General features: G+C 44.4%; 5 protein-coding genes across 5 annotated transcripts in view; 3 read left to right on the top strand and 2 right to left on the bottom strand.

Annotated features, from left to right (window-relative positions):
* Positions 1-1,450: 1,450 nt before the first annotated feature.
* ETH_00015125 (nuclear associated protein, putative) lies at positions 1,451-6,043 on the top strand (the record flags this gene model as incomplete). Its single annotated transcript, XM_013373440.1, has 8 exons — positions 1,451-1,717; positions 2,420-2,532; positions 3,467-3,701; positions 4,012-4,066; positions 4,407-4,810; positions 5,063-5,112; positions 5,315-5,386; positions 5,776-6,043. The coding sequence occupies 8 exons, from the start codon at positions 1,451-1,453 to the stop codon at positions 6,041-6,043; spliced, it is 1,464 nt and encodes a 487-aa protein (XP_013228894.1).
* A 936-nt stretch (positions 6,044-6,979) lies between these two features.
* On the top strand, positions 6,980-8,875 carry ETH_00015130 (Chromosome II, complete genome, related; the record flags this gene model as incomplete). Its single annotated transcript, XM_013373441.1, has 4 exons — positions 6,980-7,156; positions 7,659-7,772; positions 8,366-8,438; positions 8,757-8,875. The coding sequence occupies 4 exons, from the start codon at positions 6,980-6,982 to the stop codon at positions 8,873-8,875; spliced, it is 483 nt and encodes a 160-aa protein (XP_013228895.1).
* Positions 8,876-11,329: 2,454 nt separating this feature from the next.
* ETH_00015135 (uncharacterized protein) lies at positions 11,330-15,067 on the bottom strand (the record flags this gene model as incomplete). Its single annotated transcript, XM_013373442.1, has 5 exons — positions 11,330-11,548; positions 11,769-11,869; positions 12,145-12,239; positions 12,775-12,797; positions 14,834-15,067. The coding sequence occupies 5 exons, from the start codon at positions 15,065-15,067 to the stop codon at positions 11,330-11,332; spliced, it is 672 nt and encodes a 223-aa protein (XP_013228896.1).
* A 927-nt stretch (positions 15,068-15,994) lies between these two features.
* Positions 15,995-18,255, bottom strand: ETH_00015140 (phosphoglycerate kinase; the record flags this gene model as incomplete). The annotated part of the gene is made up of 4 exons (XM_013373443.1): positions 15,995-16,270; positions 16,533-16,821; positions 17,406-17,627; positions 17,837-18,255. 4 exons carry the CDS (start codon positions 18,253-18,255, stop codon positions 15,995-15,997), a joined length of 1,206 nt encoding a protein of 401 aa, XP_013228897.1.
* Positions 18,256-18,913: 658 nt separating this feature from the next.
* Positions 18,914-20,398, top strand: part of ETH_00015145 (uncharacterized protein) — a gene marked incomplete at both ends in the record, with an annotated part of 3,374 nt that continues 1,889 nt past the window's right edge. The window contains 2 exons of the mRNA XM_013373444.1: positions 18,914-20,053; positions 20,274-20,338. Of these exons, the coding sequence (XP_013228898.1) occupies positions 18,914-20,053; positions 20,274-20,338 (1,205 nt within the window). The remainder of the gene's footprint in view (positions 20,054-20,273; positions 20,339-20,398) is intronic.

Consider the following 20,398-nt stretch of genomic DNA (forward strand, 5'->3'; position numbering starts at 1 on the left):
TGCAGAAGTAGCAAAGGAAAGCACAGCAAAACAAATGCAATCAGAACAATTAGAAGGCCATTTAAAAACCAAATGGGTTTAATTTAATTAATATCGCAAAATAAAGGAAGGAATGCAGCAGCAGCAGCAGCAAAGCTGCACGAACTTGCCTCGTTCTTCCGCCAACGTCAGCATGTTGACTGCCGGCCTGTCTTTGACGGAACCTCCAGGATTAAGAAATTCGCATTTGCCCCAAATGGAGCAGTTGGCTTCTTTGGAAGCTGCTTTCAACTTGAGAAGAGGGGTGTTGCCGACGGCTTGGCGAAAGCCCTCGTAGACCCGCAGCCGCGGGAGGGTGGAAAAGCCAGACATTTGGCGGTTTAAAGAAGGAAAAGAAGAAACAGATGTTACGGGAAAAGACTTTGAAGAGAATATGTCGCGAAGACGGGAAGAAACAGCAGCTCGGAAGGCGCGCACCGCGCTGCGGGTTTCACTGAAACATGAAAACTTGAATTGGGAAAGCGGGACGATTTGCTGCGAATTTGACCCGTAACCGCAATAATAATACCTCTATGAAAAGAGCTTTTATTCTCTTTTTCTATTTATTGAAGTTTTAAGAGAAACCTGACGGGTTTTGGGCGGAGATCGGCAGCTGCCACAGTTTGCGAACTATCTGCTGAGACCGCTGCTGCAGTCAGTGAGCGCCAGGGCCAGGAAAGCGATAAAACTCGGAAATCCGAAAATGAAATAAAGCAAATATACTTTTGGGACTAATTTATAATGTTGTAGAAGTGGAAGGACGAAAAAAGAAGGAGGAAATGCCGAAGTCGAGGGGGGTGACGACTCATCAGGCGGCGACAGCCAGACAGCTGCGCCGGTGTTGGACTTCTGCAGGAAAACACGGGAATAAACCGAATAGATCTTCACTTTATTTCTTTTTTTAGTTATTTACTTTTTATTTTTCCCATTTTAATTAATGTCTGAGGCGCAGCAGCTCGCTTTCCAGCTGCTTACCACCCGTGCAGCCACGGGGCTCCACTGCTGGTGCTGCTGCTGTGCTGCTGCTGCAGTGCATGCAGCAGCAAGAGGTGGAATACAACAATGTTAGAAGTTAAATTCAGTTTTAAATTCATTTTTATTTAATTTCTCTTTTTTTCCCATCTCGAGTGCCCCCGGAGCTGCTTCTTTTCTTTGCTGCTGCTGCAGCTGCTAGGCTGGTCTGATCTCGCTGCTGCTGCATGCGGAGCAGCAGCAACTCTTTAAACTCTAATCTCTTTATTTAAATTCTAAAATTTATTTTTTGAATTTATTTTCACTTCAAAGTCTCGCAGCTTCTCCCGCTGCCTCCCGTGGCAGCCCGCGAGCCGCTTTCTCCGCTTCCTCTCGCTCCCAGACCCGAAACCCTAAACCCTAAACCATAAACCCTAAACCCTTTTCCAAATGGCCTAGAGAACAGGACTTAGCCGCTAAAATGGAACTCGAGGAAATCATCAAACCCTACACTCTAGCCCCGGAGCCGCCGAAGCGGCCGGGGGCGGAGGCAGGCCCTGCAGCAAAGCGGCATTTGGGGGACACAGCAGCAGCAGCAGCAGCAGCAGCAGCAGGAGGTGCAGCAGCAGCTGCTGCTGCTGAAGCCGGGGGGGCCCTCGGGGGCAACACAGGAAAACTGTCTTTAGAAGATCTGCCAGATGAAATTGACGCCAATGCCGTTGAGAAGATCCTGGAGCAAGCTGATGAGGTGAGGTGTACGTACACCCCAACTTGGCTGCAAGCAGCGCAGACGGCGCGGGAGGAGAGCTGCAGACTTTCCCTCATTTCTGCATTTAAAAGAGAATAAACTGTACTTGGACTTGTTCTTTTCAATAAAATATTATTATTGAATGCATAAATGATAAATGCAGGTACATTTCCACATTTATCCGATGGAGATGACAGGTCTGATTTTGCAAAGAGGAGGGGCGTGAGCCCCCGCGAGTCTTTCTTCCTTAAACTGTTTTATTTATTTCACAATAAGAGATATTTTAATAATATAAATGTCTGTTTATTTATATATTTCAGAATTGGTGCCTCTCCGCAAACGAGAACGAGTAACACTGCGGGCGTACCTTCAGGTGTACATACACCTTCCACAGACACTGTGCACGCGCAAATAAATGAAAATAAAACACTTTTGCAATTAAATGAATGCGTTTTACTTTTTCTTTGAATCTGAATACATATTTTTTCCTTTTTTGGAAGGACTGCAATGAAAAAACGTTGAAAAATAAAAAATTTGAATTATGTGATACGAGAAGCTGAAAAAATATCTCGCTGCTCCCCGATCTGATTTCCCCGTATGCTGTGTCTGCTCTTGTTTATTTTATTTCGTATATTTTATTTTTTTAATTCAATTTGTTTATTGAATTTAATCTATTCGAATTTTATTTTATTTTGGCTGCAGATGCACGTCGAGGAAATCACAGAGGCCTCCATTAAGCGCTGCGCTGCTCAGCTCGAAAGGAGAATTAAAAAAAATCAACACGATAGAATCAAATTCGCAAACAATCCCGAAAAGTAAGCAGCTATTTAGCTAGCTACCTGGCTAGCTATTTAGCTAGCTAGCTGGCTAGCTATTGGTAGCTAGCTAGCTAGCTAGCTAGCTAGCTTTTTAGCTGGCTAGCTATTTAGCTAGCTAGCCACCTATTTATCTAGCCAACTGCCTAGTTATTTAGCTAGCTAGCTAGCTAGCTAGCTAGCTAGATATTTAGCTAGCTAGATACCTATCTAGCTAGCTAGCCAGTTCCTTAGCTAGCTAGCTAGCTACTTAGCTAGCTAGCCAGCTGCTCAGCTAGCTAGCGAGCTAAGTAGCTGCGTCGATTGGCCAGCTCGATAGTTGCTTGGCAGATAGCTTTTTGAATCAGATCCTCGCTAGCTGGCCAACCCCTCAGCTAGCTAGCTAGTTAGCTAGTTAGCTAGCTAGCTGGCTAGCTTGCTGCCAAGTGCATCCAGCTTGCTAGCTGGCTAGCTAGCTAGCTAGCTAGCTAGCTGGATGGATTAGGTATCTAGTTAGCTGCTTAATCAGTCCCGCTGCACCTAGCTAGCTAGTCAGCTACTAGCTAGCTAGCCGAGCAGGCAGCTAGCTACAGCTAGCTACAGCTAGCTACAGCTAGCTACAGCTAGCTACGCAGTCGATGAGCTCTTCAGCTTTTAACGGATTAGTTTGTTTGTCTTTTTGTTCGCCAGTAAACCCTTGAGTGTATTCAAGTAGAATTTGCAAAAGAAGAATTCCAGTTCTTAGAGACTCAGGTCTCGAGGGCTTAGGGTTTAGGGTTTAGGGTTTAGGGTTTGGGGTTTAATAAGAGCTGGGTACTAGGGAGCATATTAGTGAGCATAGAGTTTAGGGCCCAAGGCTTTGAGTTTTGGATTTAGCTGAGCTTGCTAGCACATCTATGAACCCAGAGTTTAGGGTTTAGGGTTTAGGGTTTAGGGTTTGGAGGTTTGCGCGTAGGTGGATAAAGTCGGAGGTGGACTTGGACGAGGAGCTGAAGCGATGGTCGCAGGTGGCGGCTTCTCCGAGTTTATTTCCGCAAATGTTTGAAAATGGAGTTTTTGATTTATTAGTTTCTCTTTTGTCGCATGCAAACACAGACTTAGCTGTCGATACAGCCGAAGTGCTCACGGAACTCACCGAGGCCGACACCGTCATGGAGGCGCCGGACCCCGAGGGGGTGGTGGGCCAGTTGGTGGGTCCACGGGCGAGATTTCCCGCAACAAATGCCATTTAAATGCCATTTAAATGCCATTTAAATGCCATTTTATTGTTATTAAAACTCTTTAAAGTCCGCTTTCGTTTGCTGCGCTCGGAGGCGCGGAAAGCGCAAAACGCCGCGGAAATTCAGAAATTCAGAAACAGATTTTCAAGAATTCTGTTTCTGCTTCTTTCAAACCAAAAAGACTCTTTTCTGCGCCAATCTTTCGCTTTTATTTTTTTTTGATTTTATTTTAATTTGCAAAAAAAAATTTTCGAATTTCCTTTTTTTCTGCTTTGTGCAGATGGGAAGCCACTTGCCCGAAATGGTGGTGGATCTTTTGTGCCGCCTCAAAGAAGGTAAGCGCGCCAAAAAGGAAATTCAAAGAATTAAATTCAAAAGAAATAAATCAAATTGTAAATTAAATTATAAATTAAATTATAAATTAAATTATAAATAATGAAACTCCAATCAATAAATGCGCTGAACAAACATTCAAAAAACGCCAGGAGCAGCCGGTACACCCTTCCAAAGAACCCCCAAAACTGCAAAATAAATAAATAAATAAATACGTAAACAAACAAATAAATAAATGACTAAATAAATAAATAAATAAGTAAATAAATGAATAAGCGAATAAATACTAAACAGCAAATAAATGCAAAAATGGATGATATAATGGCATTCTTTTTGCCTCAGATGGAGGAGAAGACGACGCGCTGGGCATCAGCAGCTGCCTAACTGTAATAGAAAACTTAATTGAATTAAATCCTTCTTTATCTTTAACACTAACTCAGTCTCAGAAGCTTCCGGCGTTTCTATTTCGCCGGATCCGGGGCCCCCCGGGGGCCCCGGGGGCCCCCGGGGCAGCAGCAGCAGCAGGGGGCCCCCCGGGGGCCCCCGGGGGCCCCCCGGCTGCTGCGAACGGGTTTGTTGTAGACGGGGCCCGGCTGCATGCAGCAGAAGTGCTCACGCTGCTGCTGCAGCACTTGGGGGCCCCCGAAAAGGCCCAAATAGGAGGCAGAAATGGGGCAGATGGAGTTGACAAGTTGCTGCGGGCCATCGCGCCTTACCGGAAGAAAGACCCGGAGAGTTCGCAAGAGGTTCGAAAGGGTGGGGTTGTTGTTATTGGCGGGGGTGCAGCTGTTTCGGCCATTTTTCGCGCTTTTTCTCCGTTTTTTCCCCACTTTTGGTCTTCTTTTTGTTTTTTTGTTTCTTTCTTTCTTTTTTATTCTTTTTTTCCCATTTATTTCCCTTTTATTTCCTTTTTTCCCCTTTTTTTCCTTTTGTTTGCTCCTTTTTTCCCGTTTTCCACACTTGGCTCCTTTTGGCCTTTCCCGGTTTCCTTTGCCTAGGAAGAACTCGTCCTCAACTTGTTCGACTCCCTCTGCAGTTTGCTCCTAGTGTGAGACAAACCCTAAACCCTAAACCCTAAACCCTAAACCCTAGTTTTTAAACCCTAAGCCCTAAACCCTAAGTTCTGAAGCGTTGAGATGCAGCAGCTTTTTGAAGTATTTTGGGGACATTTTAGGCAGCATTTGCTCAACCCCAAACCCTTCGTTCCCTAAACCCTAAACCCTAAACCCTAATTCGTGGTTTGGCTGCAGGGAGTCCAACAGGGAATTGCTGGGCAAGCAGCAAGGGGTGGAGCTGATGCTTAGGATTATAAAAGAGAGGCGGTGAGTGCTACAGCAGGTGCTGCAGCAAGTGCTGCAGCAACTAGTTCTTGTATAATTAATTAACCCATAAGTAATATTTTAATTATTTATTTTACAAATTTTATTTTTTTAAAAATTACTTCATAGCTGCTCAGTCAACCAGAGTCAAATGAAATAAGTGTATTTCATTTAAAGCGGCTTCCGCTGCAGCAGCTGCAGCAACAGCAGCAGCAGCAACAGCAGCTGCAGCAGCAGCAGCAGCAAATATCAAGAAGAAAATTGAGAAACAGCAGCAAGTAATGTTGTTTAACGTGTCGATTTGTTTGTTTTTGAATGTTCCGTCGCGCTACCAACTTGAAAATGCTCTAGGACGCCTGCTGCTGCTGCTGCTGCTGCTGCTGCTGCTGCAGGCACTTCACGCCCCAGGCCGTGAAGGCCCTGGACTTCGCACTGATGGACTCCGCGTACAACTGCAACACTTTTGTAGAACGTTTGGGACTTCGATTTCTTTTTTCGATGTTTTTGGGAAAAGAAAAAGATCCAAAAAAGAAACAAAAGACAAATGACGAGCTCACAGGCAAGTGCTTTTCAAAAAAGAAAAAAAGAAAAGAACTTCTTTTTGCTTTCAAAAGAAAAGAAATTATTTTTGTTCTTAATGCCGAGAGAGTTTTTGCCTGAGTGCTCTTTGTGTGTGGACACACTTGGGGTTTTACATTTAGCCAAATAACCAAACGGTGAACAAACACTAGCTAGCTAGCTAGCTAGCTAGCTGGCTAGCTAGCTAGCTAGCTGGCTAGCTGACTGGGTAGCGAGCTAGGTGGCGAGCTAAGCAGCTCAGCGACTAGCTAACTGGGTGGCTACTTGGCTAGCTAAATGGGTAGCTAGCTGGCTAGCTAGCTGGCTAACTAGCTAGCTGGGTAGCAAGAGCACTATAAATAGTGAAAATGAGAGAATGCAAGGGAATGAGAAGCTGACATGAAGTGCATAAGTGGGATTCGTTTTCACTCTTTGTTTTTGATGCAAATGGAGCTAAAGGTTGTTTATTAGAGACAATTATGAAATATAATTATTAATTAATCATTTTTAAATTCTTTTTGTTTTCCAATTTGTCCATTTGCTGCAGAACATATTGTGTCTTTGATAAATTCGCTTCTCAAGAACTGCACTGGGACCCCCATAGGCAAGTTTTGCTGCTTCTGCTTTTTGTTTCTTTTTCAAAATCCAATTTAATTCAATAAATCAATTAAAAATAAATGCTGAATCTTTTGACTGCATGAGTACTCAAACCAAATCTGCTGCTACTGCTGTTCCTGCTGCTGCTGCTGCTGGTGCTGTTAATTCTCGTGCGTTTGCTGCTGCAGTTTTACGTGTTTTTTGAGTTAATTCTTTTGATTGAATGTTTTCATTTGTCTTTGTATTTAATTAATTTAATGTTTTATTTATTCGGTGATTGGTTCATGTTTTCCGTGTTGGTCCAGTTCGGGCTCTTTGCAGCTTCTGAGTAGCAGAAGAAAAGAAAATGCGAAATAAATTGAAAATTAATAATAAAATGAAATTAAAAATAATATTTTGAAGAAGAAAACGCGAAATTAGACGGAGAGGACGCATGCAGTGATGCAGCAGCAAAGTGGAAACAGTTTGCCTGCAGCGAGGGTCTTGAACAAATTTCAAGAAAACCAATTCGAAAAAGTAGAAAGACTTCTCGAGCTGAGGGAAATCTATAAATCAAAAGTGCAAAAAATTAAAAAGAAACAAAACGTGGCGGAAGATCTCAAAGAAATCAACCAAGAGGTATTCGTTTTTCTGCAGGAAGTGCAGCTTGCGTGCACTGTTGCATTAAAACTGGCGAATAAACGAATAAATAAATGAATAAATGAAGTATTTAATAATAAATAATTCATAAACAGTAAATTAATCCATAATTTGTCATTTTTTGAGATGAAACTCAATTAATAAAAGAAACTTGTTCTCTAGGAAGTTCAATTCATCTTTTGTTTCTTTTGGGCAGGCGTTTGTTCCTGGTTGAATCTAAATGAATATCATTTTAAATAATTGATTATTTGATTTAATAAAACGTATTTAATAATTAATTGGTTATTTTCAATTCATGCATCTATTTTATTTGCTCATTTGTCTGTTTCCGACTGTTTCCTTCCGTCTGACTCTTTCCCGCTCACTCATGAATTGGTTTTTGAATTTATTTGGATTTAAATTTATTTAAATTTACTTAAATTTGTTCAAATTTATTTAAATTTGTTTTATTATTTTACTTTTAATTTATTTTTAATTGCAGATGGGAGTCAACTCGGAAGAAAGGCTTTACCTGGACGCCTGCGAAGCGGGCTTGTCCGTTTTGCAACAAGTTGACAGCATAATTGTTCGTTTGATAAACGCTGGCAACGCCCTGGTGGGCTTCTTAATTCAAATTCCGAATTAATTAATTGCAATTAATTATTTAATTCATTTATTAATTCATTTTGTGCTCATTTGTTTGTCTAATTTCGGTTTCTCGTCGAGTTCACTCGGCTTTCAGCCCATGGAGGCCTCTCTGCATATCTGTTGGTGAAAAATATTCTTTTTTTGCATTTTTCTTCTAGTTTCGTGCTAAAGTTTGCTATGTAAAAGCAATTATCTATATATAAAAGGATAAATAGACATATCGGTGATTTTAAATGCTTTTTATTCAAATTTTACGATTGGTTTCATGTTGAATTCTGCATGGCCATTCTTGTTTTGCAGCTTTTTTGTTCTTCTAAGTGCGACCTTTGGGAAACAGCTGCATTTGTTGTCAAGTCGAGTTATTTTATTTTTATTTTTATTTATTTGAGTATTTGCTCTTCTATTTTTGCTTACTTGATTTATTTTTTGATCTTTTGTTGCGAAGTTTCTGCTTCTTCCTTTGGTCTACAGTGCGCGATTTGCTGCTGCTAGCTTGTTCTTGCATTATTTCATTTCTTTTATTATTTTTTATTTATTTTAAATTCACTTTTAATTCTTCAGGTCCGTTTAAGGCTGATGGATTTGATGCGAATGAAGAGCATAGACACCGCAGATGTGGAGGCAGTGCTGGCAGGCAAGAAAAGAAGAAATAAATAAATTAAGAATGATAAGCAGCCAAATTGATTAAAAAGAAACAAATATATATAAGTAAAAGGGTTTAATAATTAAATATATAAAAGTTAAGAAACAAATAAATTGATTTAAGAGTAAAAGATGAGTAAAAGAAGACAAGGGCGAGTGAGCTGTGAGCTACCCATTTGTTCGTTCTTCTCCGGATCTTGGGTTGTTTCTTTTAAATTGCATTTATTTATTAATTACATTTCATTTATTAATTATATTTTAAATTTATTATTTGAATTTAATTCATTTCTTTGTGAATTCCCCTTTTTAGAATTTGCCGCACATATGGACGACGAGGCCACGGGCCCCAAAGAGGAAGTGGAAAGACTGATTTCAAATTTCAAGGAGGCGATGGAAGAAGAGGAGGAAGAAGAGGAAGAAGAAGAATAAAAAGAAAATAAATAAATAAATAAATACGTAAATAAATACAATTAAATAAAAATAAAAGAAAAAAGACAAATGACTTAGTTGACTTGCTGCGCGCAGGAAACGAAAGCATGCAGAACATGCAGCTAAATTCAAAACTTCTTTTTCTGCATTTGCAGAAATAAAAGAAATGAAAGCAATAAAAGGAAATAAAAGAAATAAAAGAAATAAAAGAAATAAAGGAAATAAATAACTTTATTTGTTTGTCATTTCTTTTCTTTTCAATTTCAACAAAAAGGAATCTTAGTTTCAAAAAGTCTTTTTCTCTGCAGCTCTTTTGACACTTCTGCTGCTTCTTTTTCCCAGAAGATCTCATTCTTAATAAATAAAAAGAAAAATTAATTGTTACTAATAAACAAAGAGAGTAGAAAAAATTAAGATGCGGGAAAGGCAAAGAAGCTGTTCAAGAACAATTAAATTCAAAAAGTCATCTATTAAAATTAAGAACATTTATTTTAAAACTCTCTAATTCTTTTAATTCAGTTTATCCTCCATTTCAAAAAGCTGCAAAGGTCCAAATCCATTTAATTCAAAATAAATTGATTGCAACTAAAGGCCCAGTTTCTCCAAAACTGAGCGAAATTAGAAAAAAGAAAAGAATTATATCACTTCAAATATTTATTTTAAAGACTAAAGGACAAATATACTTCTTTCAACACCCCTAACTCCAGAACTCTCTTAAATGGCTTTCTTTAGGGCCACCAGCATTTCCTACAGATCGTCAGGGGCCCCTAGGGGCCCCTGAGGGCCCTCTGGGCCCCCAGACGCCTTTCCCTGTTGCGGGGGCCCTAGGGCCCCCGCAACACTGTCGGGGCCCCACGATACCCTAAAGGGCCCCTCAAACCCTGGGGGACCCCCGATACTCTAGGGGCCCCCTGAGACTAAGGCCTCAGGGGTCCCTCAGGGGCCCCTAGGGGCCCCCCAGGGGCCCCCCAACGGGTTTCTAGGGGTCTCTAAGGGGCCCCCAAGGGGCCCCCCGGGGGCCCCCAAGGGGTCCTGATGGGCCTGTGAGGGCCCCTGGGGGCCCCTGGGGGGCCCCCCTGAATGGTCTTTGGGGAGTCTGCGAAGGACCCTCAAAAACTTTGAAGGCTTTTGGGGGCCCCCTAGAGCTTTGAGGGCCCTTCGGGGCCCCCGGGGCCCCTAAGGGCCCCTTAGTACCCTTTTGGCGTCACCTGAGTCGCTGGGAGTTTCAATTTGGTGCTTACGGGCGCCAGGGGCCCCTAAGGGGCCCCCCTTGGGGGCCCCCAAGGGGGGCCCAGGGCCCCCCTGGCTCTCTTTGTCTTTTCACTATTTGTTGTTTGGGGCAAATTGAGTATTACAATTCAAACAAAAATGCTATTTGAAGGGTAAACAAAACTAAAAGAAGACAAAGACAGTTTTAGACAGAGCCCAGACCCGAGTTTAGGGTTTAGGGTTTAGGTCTAGAGTCTACTGATCAATGAAACGCCAAGTAGATGCAGCACCGCCCCAAACCCTAAACCCTAAACCCTAAACCCTAGAAGAAAGAAAACCCTCGCCATGAGCCGCCAAATGGACTTTAGCTCACAAGTCCAAAAATCAAAAGAAAAAAACCCAACCCCGCTAATAATAATAATAGTAATAGTAATAATAATAAATAATAATTGCAATATTAAATTAACATTATTATTATTATTGTTACTATTATTATTATTATTATTATTACTTTAAATATTTTTTTAAATTATAAATGATTAAATAAATTAATTCCAAAAAGAAAACTAGCAGCTGATGAAATGGTCACCAGCAGCTTGCCCGCTGCGCCCCGCCAAACCCTAAACCCTAAACCCTAAACCCTAAACCCTAAACCCTGAGCGTCCTTAGCCGCGCCTGAGTCTGGCGCATTTGCGGCGTGGGGGCTGAGGAGAAGCGGAAGGGTTTAGGGTTTAGGGTTTAGAGTTTAGGGTTTAGCGATGCGTTGGCTTGTTTAGAATCTGTTTTATTTTTCTCAGCCTTTTCCCTCAATTGCCTGCAGCAAAAAAATGAAAATAATATAAAATGAATAAGTAAATGTTTCTTTCTAAATCAGTGAATTTGCCGACCGGCATCTAAAACCCTAATTTAGGGTTTAGGGTTTAGGGTTTATTAGGGTTTCGCTTTTCTTTTTGCCCACTTCAGAACTTTGCGGATATGAAGCAAATGGCGGCACTGAGACTGGGCCACTGCGAACTGCAGCAAAAGAAATAAAAAGACTTATTTGAAAATTCAAAAATTCAAAATTAAATATTTACCTTTTTTATTTTTGCATTTATTGCAATTAATTAATTAACCAGTTGATCCGCAAACTAATTAATTAATTAATTAATCAACCAAACAATTAGTTGCTTTACAAATAAATAATAAATAAATAAATAAATAAATAAATAAATAAATAAATAAATAAATAATAAACAAGTCAATTTATACCTGCCAGTAAGACTTCCCAGAAGTGAACATCGGCTGCACAGGGCCCATTCCTTCTGCTGCAGTTAAGGGCTCCGCAGAAGTGGGCATGGCAGCAGCAGCAGCAGCAGGAGCAGCAGCAGGATCTTTTGCTGCTGCTGCTGCTACTGCTGCTGCCATATACATCTTTTGGGTTCTTTCTAAAGAGGCGCGGCGCTGCCTGAAGACCTCCTCGGCCTGCAGCAACTCTTAAACCCTAAACCTCAAACCCTAAACCCTAAACCCTAAACCCTAAACCTCAAACCCTAAACCCTAAACCCTAAACCCTCAGTTTTTTCCAGAAAAGCTGCAGCACTGGGATATTCCCGTGCAAATTGATTCTTTTTTTCTGATTAGTAATTCTAAATGATCGGAAATTAAAAATTAAAAACAGTAATTGCGGAAATTTGCAAATTACTTTCTTAAATGCTTCTCTTTTGCTCATTCCTTCGTTCATGAACCGCAGCTGCTGCGCAACAAACTGCATGGCGGGGTGATCCGCCCGAAAAGTGTCCGATCCTGCATTAAAAACAAAAACATTTACTTGTTTAAAAATTAAATTAAAATTAATAAAATGAAACTTCTCCCACTGAATTTATCGGCTGAACTTCCCGGGTGACTTTCCACTGCATTTCAGGTGTACGTACACCTCCGGATTTCGCCGGCCGTGCAAATTCTGAATTGCGAATAAAGGCTCCAGGAAGAATAAAATAAAGAAAAAGTGGTTTATAATTACAGTATGAATGTAATTCCTAATTATTGGCTTATTTCTCTTTTAAATAAATCAAATTGACCTTTTGTTGGCTCATTTCCAGCCACGAAACAGTCTTGAAAACGAACATCCGGGTACTTGGCGAGCAGCTCTCGAGTCAAGCCGATGTACTTATTTCTGCAGCAGAAAAATGTGAATTATCAAAAAGTTATTTTAAATAACCTTTTAATGACTTTTTAATAACTTCTTTTAAATACTTTTAAGTACTTTTAAATGACATTCAAGTCCTCCATATACTTGGCCATTTCGCTGAAAGAAAGCGCCCTAAAAACTTAGATAATTCCTATTAAAAATTAAATATAGTAAATTAAATTAAATTAAATTAAATTAAATTAAATTAAATTAAATTAATTATAAACAAACTGAACAGCTTTTCTTATTCAGCACTGGCACTGCAGCAGCAAACTACCAGAGCTCCGCAGCAAAACAGCCTGCTGCTGCTGCAACGCAGCAGCACCTCGCTGCAGCACGCTGCTGCTTCTTGCTTGCTACTGCTGCTACTGCTGCTACCCCTACTCCTACTCCTACTGTCGCTGCTGCTGCTGCTGCTGCTTGCTGCAGCTGCTGCTTGCTTGCTGCTGCTCTCTTCTCCTGCTGCTTGCTGCTACAGCTGCCACTCCCCCTCCCCCTCCCCCCGCCCTCCCCCTCCCACTGCTGCTGCTGCTGCTGCTGCTGCTGCAGTGCATTTTAGTGGAAGATAGATGAGTGTTCAAGCAGCAGCAGAAAGGGAATGTGGTCTCTGTCGCTAACAGCAGCAGGAAATGCAAAAAGAAAGCAAATGCAACAAGTGCCATTCTTTTCAATGAGTTGCACATACACATAGACACACACATATATAATATAAAATAATAACAATAATAAATATATATATATGTTATGTATAATATATATATATAGAGAGAGAGAGATAGATAGATAGATAGATAGATAGATTTATACATAGATACACACATATATAAATATATGAGCAGCAGCACCTTTGCATTTGGAGATTACTGGGAGCAGCAAAAGACAAAAAAGGGAAAAGTTGGAGAAGAGAAAAAATTCAAAATGGGAAAGTGCTGGAGAAGAAGTCTTACGTGAATGGCGCCCTTCGGCATGCTGTTGAACGTTGAATTGTGATTTCGAGATTGAAAAGAGCTTTATTTTCGTTGAATTGATTTCAAAATTGAAAAACTGTTTTCTTTTGTTGAATTATTTCCAAAATTGGAAAAAAAGTTTCCCTTCTTTCGTCTTTTGCTGCTGCTTTCTTGGCTTGTTCAGATCCCGCCTTCTCGGTCGGCAGCTCCGCTGCTGTCTGCTGCTTCTTCCGGAAAAGAGGGGAAAGAAGAAAATAAAAAGAATAAAAGTGGAAATAAATAAATAATTCAAAGTTTAAAGACTTGGTTCTTAATTTCGACGGCTAAAAACAGAAATGCAAACTTCCGTTTCAGGGTCTTCTGTTTGCTCCGTTGTGCAACTTTCGGGTGTACGTCCACCTCGACGCAAGTCGTTCAACTCAAAGACTTTACACTCTTTGCATGCATTTTATTTTATTTTAAAAATTAGAAACTATTTTGAACTGCTTTTACCCTTCAAATCTGATCTTAACTGGCAGCCCCGGGTCCCCCAGCCCAGCCAGCCCCGAGCTTCTCTTGCAGCAGCAGCCACTTGAGATTTAATTCAATGTTTTGAATTTTTTGTCGAAAATTAAAAATAAAAAACTTATTTTATTCTAAAACATAAATATTAGAGTAATTGAATGAAATATTTGGGCTTAAGTTCCCCGGATCTTCTTATCCAGGCACGTGAGCACTTCCTTAAATTTTCTTTTCTTCTCTTTTCCACAAGTCCCTGTGTCGATCTCGGGAGACTTTTTCCCAATTAAAAGTAAATTAAATGTTACAAATAAGGAGTTCTTGAAATGCACATTCCACACTGCATAAATGCAAAACAAATACAATTTCAATTACGAATAATATTAAAAAGTTATTTAGATATCCTTAAGGAGGCCTCTGGAGGCTCCTCCCCTCGCTGCAGCTCCCTAAGCAAATGCTGCCAATATATACATATATATATATATACATCTACGTGTATATACTGCATTTATATAATATGTAATGATAAATTAATACATTCTGAGCAATTATTATAAAATAGTAGTTTAATTATTATTAAATAATATAATCCCAACTATTGGCTGCGCTGCTGCAGCAGCAAATAGCTGCGGCTGATCTTTGTGTCGCTTCGCAGCATTCCCCCTTTTCTAATTAAATTAAAAGAACTCTGAAGATATTCTTTTTAAATGAATTAACTAATAATAAATAATAACAATAACAATAATAATAATAATAAACAATAATAATTGTGGGGAGGAAGTGCTCTTGTAGACATCGGGCTCGGCGATGACGAACCAGGACTGAAAAGGCGCAAATTTTGGACAAAAAGAAACAAAAAAGGAATAAAAAGAAACAAAAAACAAACACAAATCAAATATAAACTCCGAAACTCCCAAACGGTGAGTTGCAGACACTTGGTGACTTGAATTCGCCCGCGACGCAGTCTGAAACTCCTGCAGCCAGATGCGGCCGGCTGGGCGTTTGCCACTGGCAAACAGCGCCACAAAAACCTTTTGCAGAGTCTTTGGGACGAATTAAAAAGCTACATCGGGAAAAAAAGAAGAAAGAGAGGGATTTAAGGGGGAGATCGGGGAGGTTTCGGCGGAGGCGCACCTGCTTGGCCTTGCGGATTACCACCTTGACAATGTCGGGCATGGGCTTCATTCCCAAACGCAAAATGGCTTTTCTGGCTTTTCTTTCGTTGCGAGATTGGCGAGAACGCGAAGGAGAGCCTTCGCCCTCCTTTTGTTCTTGCTGGGCGCCCTCGCCTTTCTGTTCATCTTCGGAGCCGCTGTCCGAAGACGAAGAGGAAATGTGCTCCGGCTCTTCCGCCTTCTTGTTCGCCATTTCCGCTGCTAAAACAAAAAAGCCACTTCAAACCCTCCCAAATCCTCAACAAAAAACCTGAACTCCGCTTCCCCCCCCCACAGGCGCCCGGCCGACGTGGGGCTGCGGCGCAGCCACCAGCAGCCCTCGCAGCCGGCGATTTTGCGAAATCCACCGCTGATCTTCGTTTCTTTCGCTTCACAATTCAAGTAATTGCAGTTTTAAATGCAATAATGCATCAGATCGCTTTCAAAGTGCCCCTACACTGCCCCTCTGCGCCGCCTCTGCAGCCCTCCCCACAGCCAGGCGATCGCAGCGGAACGCAGTCTTCGTGTGCTGCAGCATAAATTTCGTTTGCACACATTTGTGAGCAGCAGACAGCACATGAGCTTCTTAAACTTTATAAACTCTGTTTAAAACAGCTTTAAATGGTTTAGCTCGATTTCCCAGTAGCCACTTGTGCTCGGCGTCGCTGGAGTGCCCGTGCAACTTCTGCGTAGAACCTCGGCACTTCCCGCCTTATAGCCTTACATCCACACAACTAATAACGGAAAATAGAAGAAGCTCTTCGCAATAAAATAAGAAGAGAACCAATAAAGTAAAAGATTTGAAATTCTGCGCAGTATAGTGTGCCAGGATGGCGCAGCGCCTCCGTACCGGCGCCCTCGGTCTTCACCGTTTTCACTGAATTAACCGGACTTATTGCCCCTCAACTAGTTGAATTCATTGGCACTCAACTAACTGAAGTTATTTCAACTCAACTAAATGAACTTATTGCGCGTTTTGACGGCGATCTTTGTCTGTTTTGCGAGGTATTTCGGTTCAAAGTGTTTCATTGTGGAAACTTAAAGGGCGGCTGCTGCTGCAGTGCTCAGGGCCAGCTGCGCCGCGGCTGCGGGCCAGTTCGCGGGAAACTGGACCCTAAATAGAAAGAAGTTTCATTTTTGTTTACTTTGAAGACAGAGCAGCCACTCCGGGGAGCTCCTTGCCCTCCAGGAGCTCCAGAGAGGCCCCCCCTCCCGTGGAAACGTGGCTCATCTTGGGAGCCATGCCGCACTTCTCCACCAAAGAGGCTGTGTCGCCTCCCCCCACTATTGAAGTTGCTCCTGCTGCTGTTGCTGCAGCAACAGCCTCGGCAAAGGCTGTGGAGCCCTTTGCAAACGCGGGCATTTCGAAAACGCCCGGCGGGCCGTTCCACACGATCGTCTTCGCCCGGCTTATCATCTGAACGAAGCAACAAGCTGCTCCTCGCTTGCATGTGCCCCAAACAAATATTGTAAAGGACTTATTTAATTAAAATAAACAAGTAAAAAACTCATTTGCAGCTCCACGCGCCCGCAAATAGACCCCCCGTTCAGCTTTCCACACAGGTTCAACTTGAACATGAACACCACCACAGCAGCAGCGAACCCAACAGCAGCAGCAGCGAAACCAACAGCAGCAGCAGCAGCGACACCAACAGCAGCAGCAGCAGCATTTATCTCACAGCCTTGGCGAGTTCCACGGTCTTGGGCCCCACATCGAGCCCCATCCAGCCGTCAGGCACTCCCGCTTTGTCTTCGCAGATTTGCGTGTTGGCATCAGCAGCAAATTTGTCGCCGCAGACGAAGTCGACGGGCAAAAGGACTTCGACGTTTTTGGCCTTCGCCTCCTGCATGATTTCGGCCACGATCTTGGCCCCGTCTTCGTCGAACAAGGAGTTCCCGATCTTCATGTTCTCCAGAACTTTCTTGAAAGTAAACGCCATTCCGCCGCCGATTATCATCAGATCCACTCTAAACGCAGCAGCAGCAAACCAGAAAATGCAAAACTTTGAAAATGCTTGACAATATTCCGAGCTTTTCCACGGAAAGGCAAAGATCGCCGCATTGGGGATGCAGAAAGCTGAAATGAAGGTGCCGCTTCAAATTCACAAGAATCAAACAATAAATAATACACAATAATAGTAAGAATAATAAGTGGCAAATGATTAGTAACAAATATACTCGAATATAAATGGAAAATGAAACATGTTTCTGCACATTTGACGCTGCGTCGAAAAAAGGCGAAGACAGGAGGAAAAAAGACAATTTCAAACGGAAAAACAAACACCATTATTATTGGAAGTAAAAGGGAGGTATTGAACCCAAGATATAAAGAAATAAAGTGCATTTTCACGAAAGAAAAGCGGAAAATCAATATTCAAGTTGCGAGGGAACCGGAGCAAAAACGCGAAGAAAGCATCCCTAGAAGCAGCAGAAGACAAACATCGCTAAAAAGAACCAGAAAAGTGTGAATGTGCGTTCGAAGAGCAATTTGAAAGCGAAGAAAGCGCGACGTTCAACTTGCTGCTGCTGCTGCTGCTGGTGCTGCTGCGGACTTGCTGAGGAGGTTCTTGATGAGCTGGATCTTGTCCTTGACCTTGGCGCCGCCCAGAATGGCCAGAAATGGCTTTTGCGGGTTTTCCAGAGCTTTTGAAAAGTAATCCAACTCTTTTTTCATCAAAAGTCCCGCAGCTTTCACCGGCAAGTTCACCCCCACCATCGACGCGTGCGCGCGGTGCGCAGTGCCGAACGCGTCGTTCACGAAAATGTCGCCGAGTCTGCAGCAACAAATTCAATTCTTTTCTTCTTTAACATTCAAAGTCGCTGCCAAACGGCTCCTCGCAGCAGCAAAGCCGCAGCAGCAGCAGCAGCAGCATGTGCAGCAGCAGCATGTGCAGCAGCAGCAGCAGGATGTGCAGCAGCAGCAGGATGTGCAGCAGCAGCAGCAGGACGTGCAGCAGCAGCAGCAGCAGCAGGAGGAGCGGACTTGGTGAGGCTGTTGCGGAAGGCCTCGACTTGTTTGGAGTCTGCTTTGACTTTATTTCCATTTGCGTCTTCTCCCTTCCCTTCTTCTTCGAGGTGAAAGCGGAGGTTTTCGAGCAGCAGCACTTCTCCATTTTGCGCATTTGCTGCTGCTGCTTCGGCCTGGGGCCCCACGCAGTCCTCGACGAAAGACACCTTGCTGCTGACCTGCTGCTGCTGCAGCAGCTGCTGCAGCACCGGCACCACCGGCCTCAGGCTGTACTGCTGCTGCACCCGCCCGTCCGGCCGCCCGCAGTGCGACAGCAGCAGCACCGCCCGCGCCCCGTGCTGCAGCGCGAACTTTATTGTCGGAATTGTTGCAGCAATTCGAGTTGCGTCAGCAACTTTCCCGTCTTTGAGCGGCACGTTGAAGTCCACGCGCATCAGCACCCGCTTCCCCTTCAGCTGCGCAGCAGCAGCAGCAAAACGAACCCCCCCACGCCCGCTCACGCAGCAGCAAACCTCCGGCGCCAGCAGCAGCAGCAGCAGCAGCAGCAGCAGGCCCGCGACGGAGGGGAGACGCGGAAGACACGCAAGCGCGGCAGACACTGCTGCAGACTTGCAGACAGCCGCCGAGGCGGCGGCGCGAGCGCGCGGCGCTCGGGAACTCGGAGCAACGGAGCTCCGTTTGAAATGGCATTAAAGCAAATTGAGACATTTTAAATAAAAGAAATAAAAAAGAGAGAAAAAGAAAGAGAGGAAGTCGAGAAGAGGCGCCGCTGCAGGGCGGCGGCGGCGCCAGTGGGGAACAGAATCCGTGCACACAAACTGCGTGCAGAACCGGCGCTTTCTCGGGGAAAAAGAGTCCGGTTCCCGGAAAAAAAGAGCTTTTTTAGAAGCAAATTTAATGGGGAATAAATCAAGACAAAAACAAACAGAAACGAGACAGAAAGGCCCCACGGGCGTCAAAAGTTGAACTGGTCCAACGCGCCGCGGGCGCAGCAGCAGCAGCAGCAGCAACAGCAGCAGCAGCAGCGCGATGTGTGTATTTTGGAAAGTGAAGAAATGCAGAAAGAAAGAAGGAAAGCCCCAATGATCTCAAATGGCTCTCTTTCTTCTTCCGCCTCAGCAGCGGCTGAGCCCCCTCAAGAGCTTTGCTGCTGCTTCGCTGCAGCGCCGCAGCGCACATGCAGCAGCTGCAGCGAACGCCCAGCTGCAGCAGCAGCAGCTGCAGCAGCAGCAGCAGCAGCAGCAGCAGCTGACAGGTAACTTGCACGCAGCTGCACACCGGAGGGACTCTTTTGCGGCCGTTAGCTTCAGGTGTCGCCTCGTCTCGCAGCACAGACAATGGGTGCAGCAGCAGCTTCCGCCAAAGCTGCTGCTGCAGCAGCAGCAGCAGCAGCTTCAGCAGCAGCAGCTACTAGGGTACTGCAGTAGGCGCTGGCAGCTCTTCGGGGGGCTGCAGCAGCCTCTTTGGCCGCTGCTGCAGTGCAGCAGCAGAGCCAACTCATATAGGGAGCATCTTTGGGCTGACGCAGTGAGATATAGCAGCAGCAGCAGCAGCAGCAGCGGGAGCAGCAGCAGCAGCAGCAGCGGGAGCAGTCCGAACAGCAGCTCAACCGGGAGAAGCTCCGAAAGAAGCCGAGCTGCTGCAAGCAACAGCAGCCACAGCAGCAGCAAAAGCAGCAGCAGCAGCAAAAGCAGCAGCAGCAGCAGCACAATGCGTCGGCTGCTGTCTGCAATGGCCCTGAGAAGTTCTCCCCACTTTGTGGGCATGCGGCGGCAGCAGCAGCAGCTGCAGCAGCTGTGGCTGCGGGAGCTGCAGCGGCAGCAGCAAAACTTGTCTTCTTCGAATTCCCTTAGAAGACACTGGGGGGCCCTGAAGCTGCTGCTGCAGCAGCTGCTGCAGCAGCTGCGGCTGCTGCTGGGGGCCCCCGGGAGGCAGCAGCTGCAGCAGCAGCAGCAGCAGCTGCAGCAGCAGCTGAAGCAGCAGTTCAGCAGCCGGAAGCAGCTGCTGCAGCAAAAGGGCAAGAGACTGCAGCAGAAGCAGCAGCAAGCTGTAGACAGACTCAGGCAGCGGCTGCGGCTGCAGCAGCAGCAGCTGGGGCGGCAGCTGCAGCAGCAGCAAACGGCGCTGCAGGCCCGGCGCCTCATTTGGCTAGAAAGGCAGCACAGAAACCTTGCTGCTGCTGTGCTGCTGCTGCAGCAGCAAAGGGCCCACCTCGGAGCAGCGACCGCTGGTGTCCGTCCTGCTGCTGCTGCTGCCGCTGCTGCTGCAGCTGCTGCCTCCTTTGTCTCCTTGTCTTCTTTTGTTTGTCTTTGCTTCCTTTTGCCTTTTTCTTTTTGTCTCTGGCTGCTGCTGCTGCTCCTGCTGCTGCTGCTGCCGTTGCTGCTGCTGCCGCTGCTGCTCTTGCTGCTGCTGCTGCTGCTGAGGGCTGTTTTGCTTCGCTGCTTCTCCTCAGGCCAAAGAGAAGCTGAAGGGCCTTTGGCGGCGCTACGGCTGGACCGCCGTCGCCTCCTATGGCATGTAAGCAGCTAGCCAACAGCTAGCTAGCTAGCTAGCCAACAGCTAGCTAGCTGGCTAGCC

Source organism: Eimeria tenella, genomic scaffold (genome assembly GCF_000499545.2).
Source record: "Eimeria tenella Houghton genomic scaffold, Eth_scaff147, whole genome shotgun sequence".
Taxonomy (NCBI): domain Eukaryota; phylum Apicomplexa; class Conoidasida; order Eucoccidiorida; family Eimeriidae; genus Eimeria; species Eimeria tenella.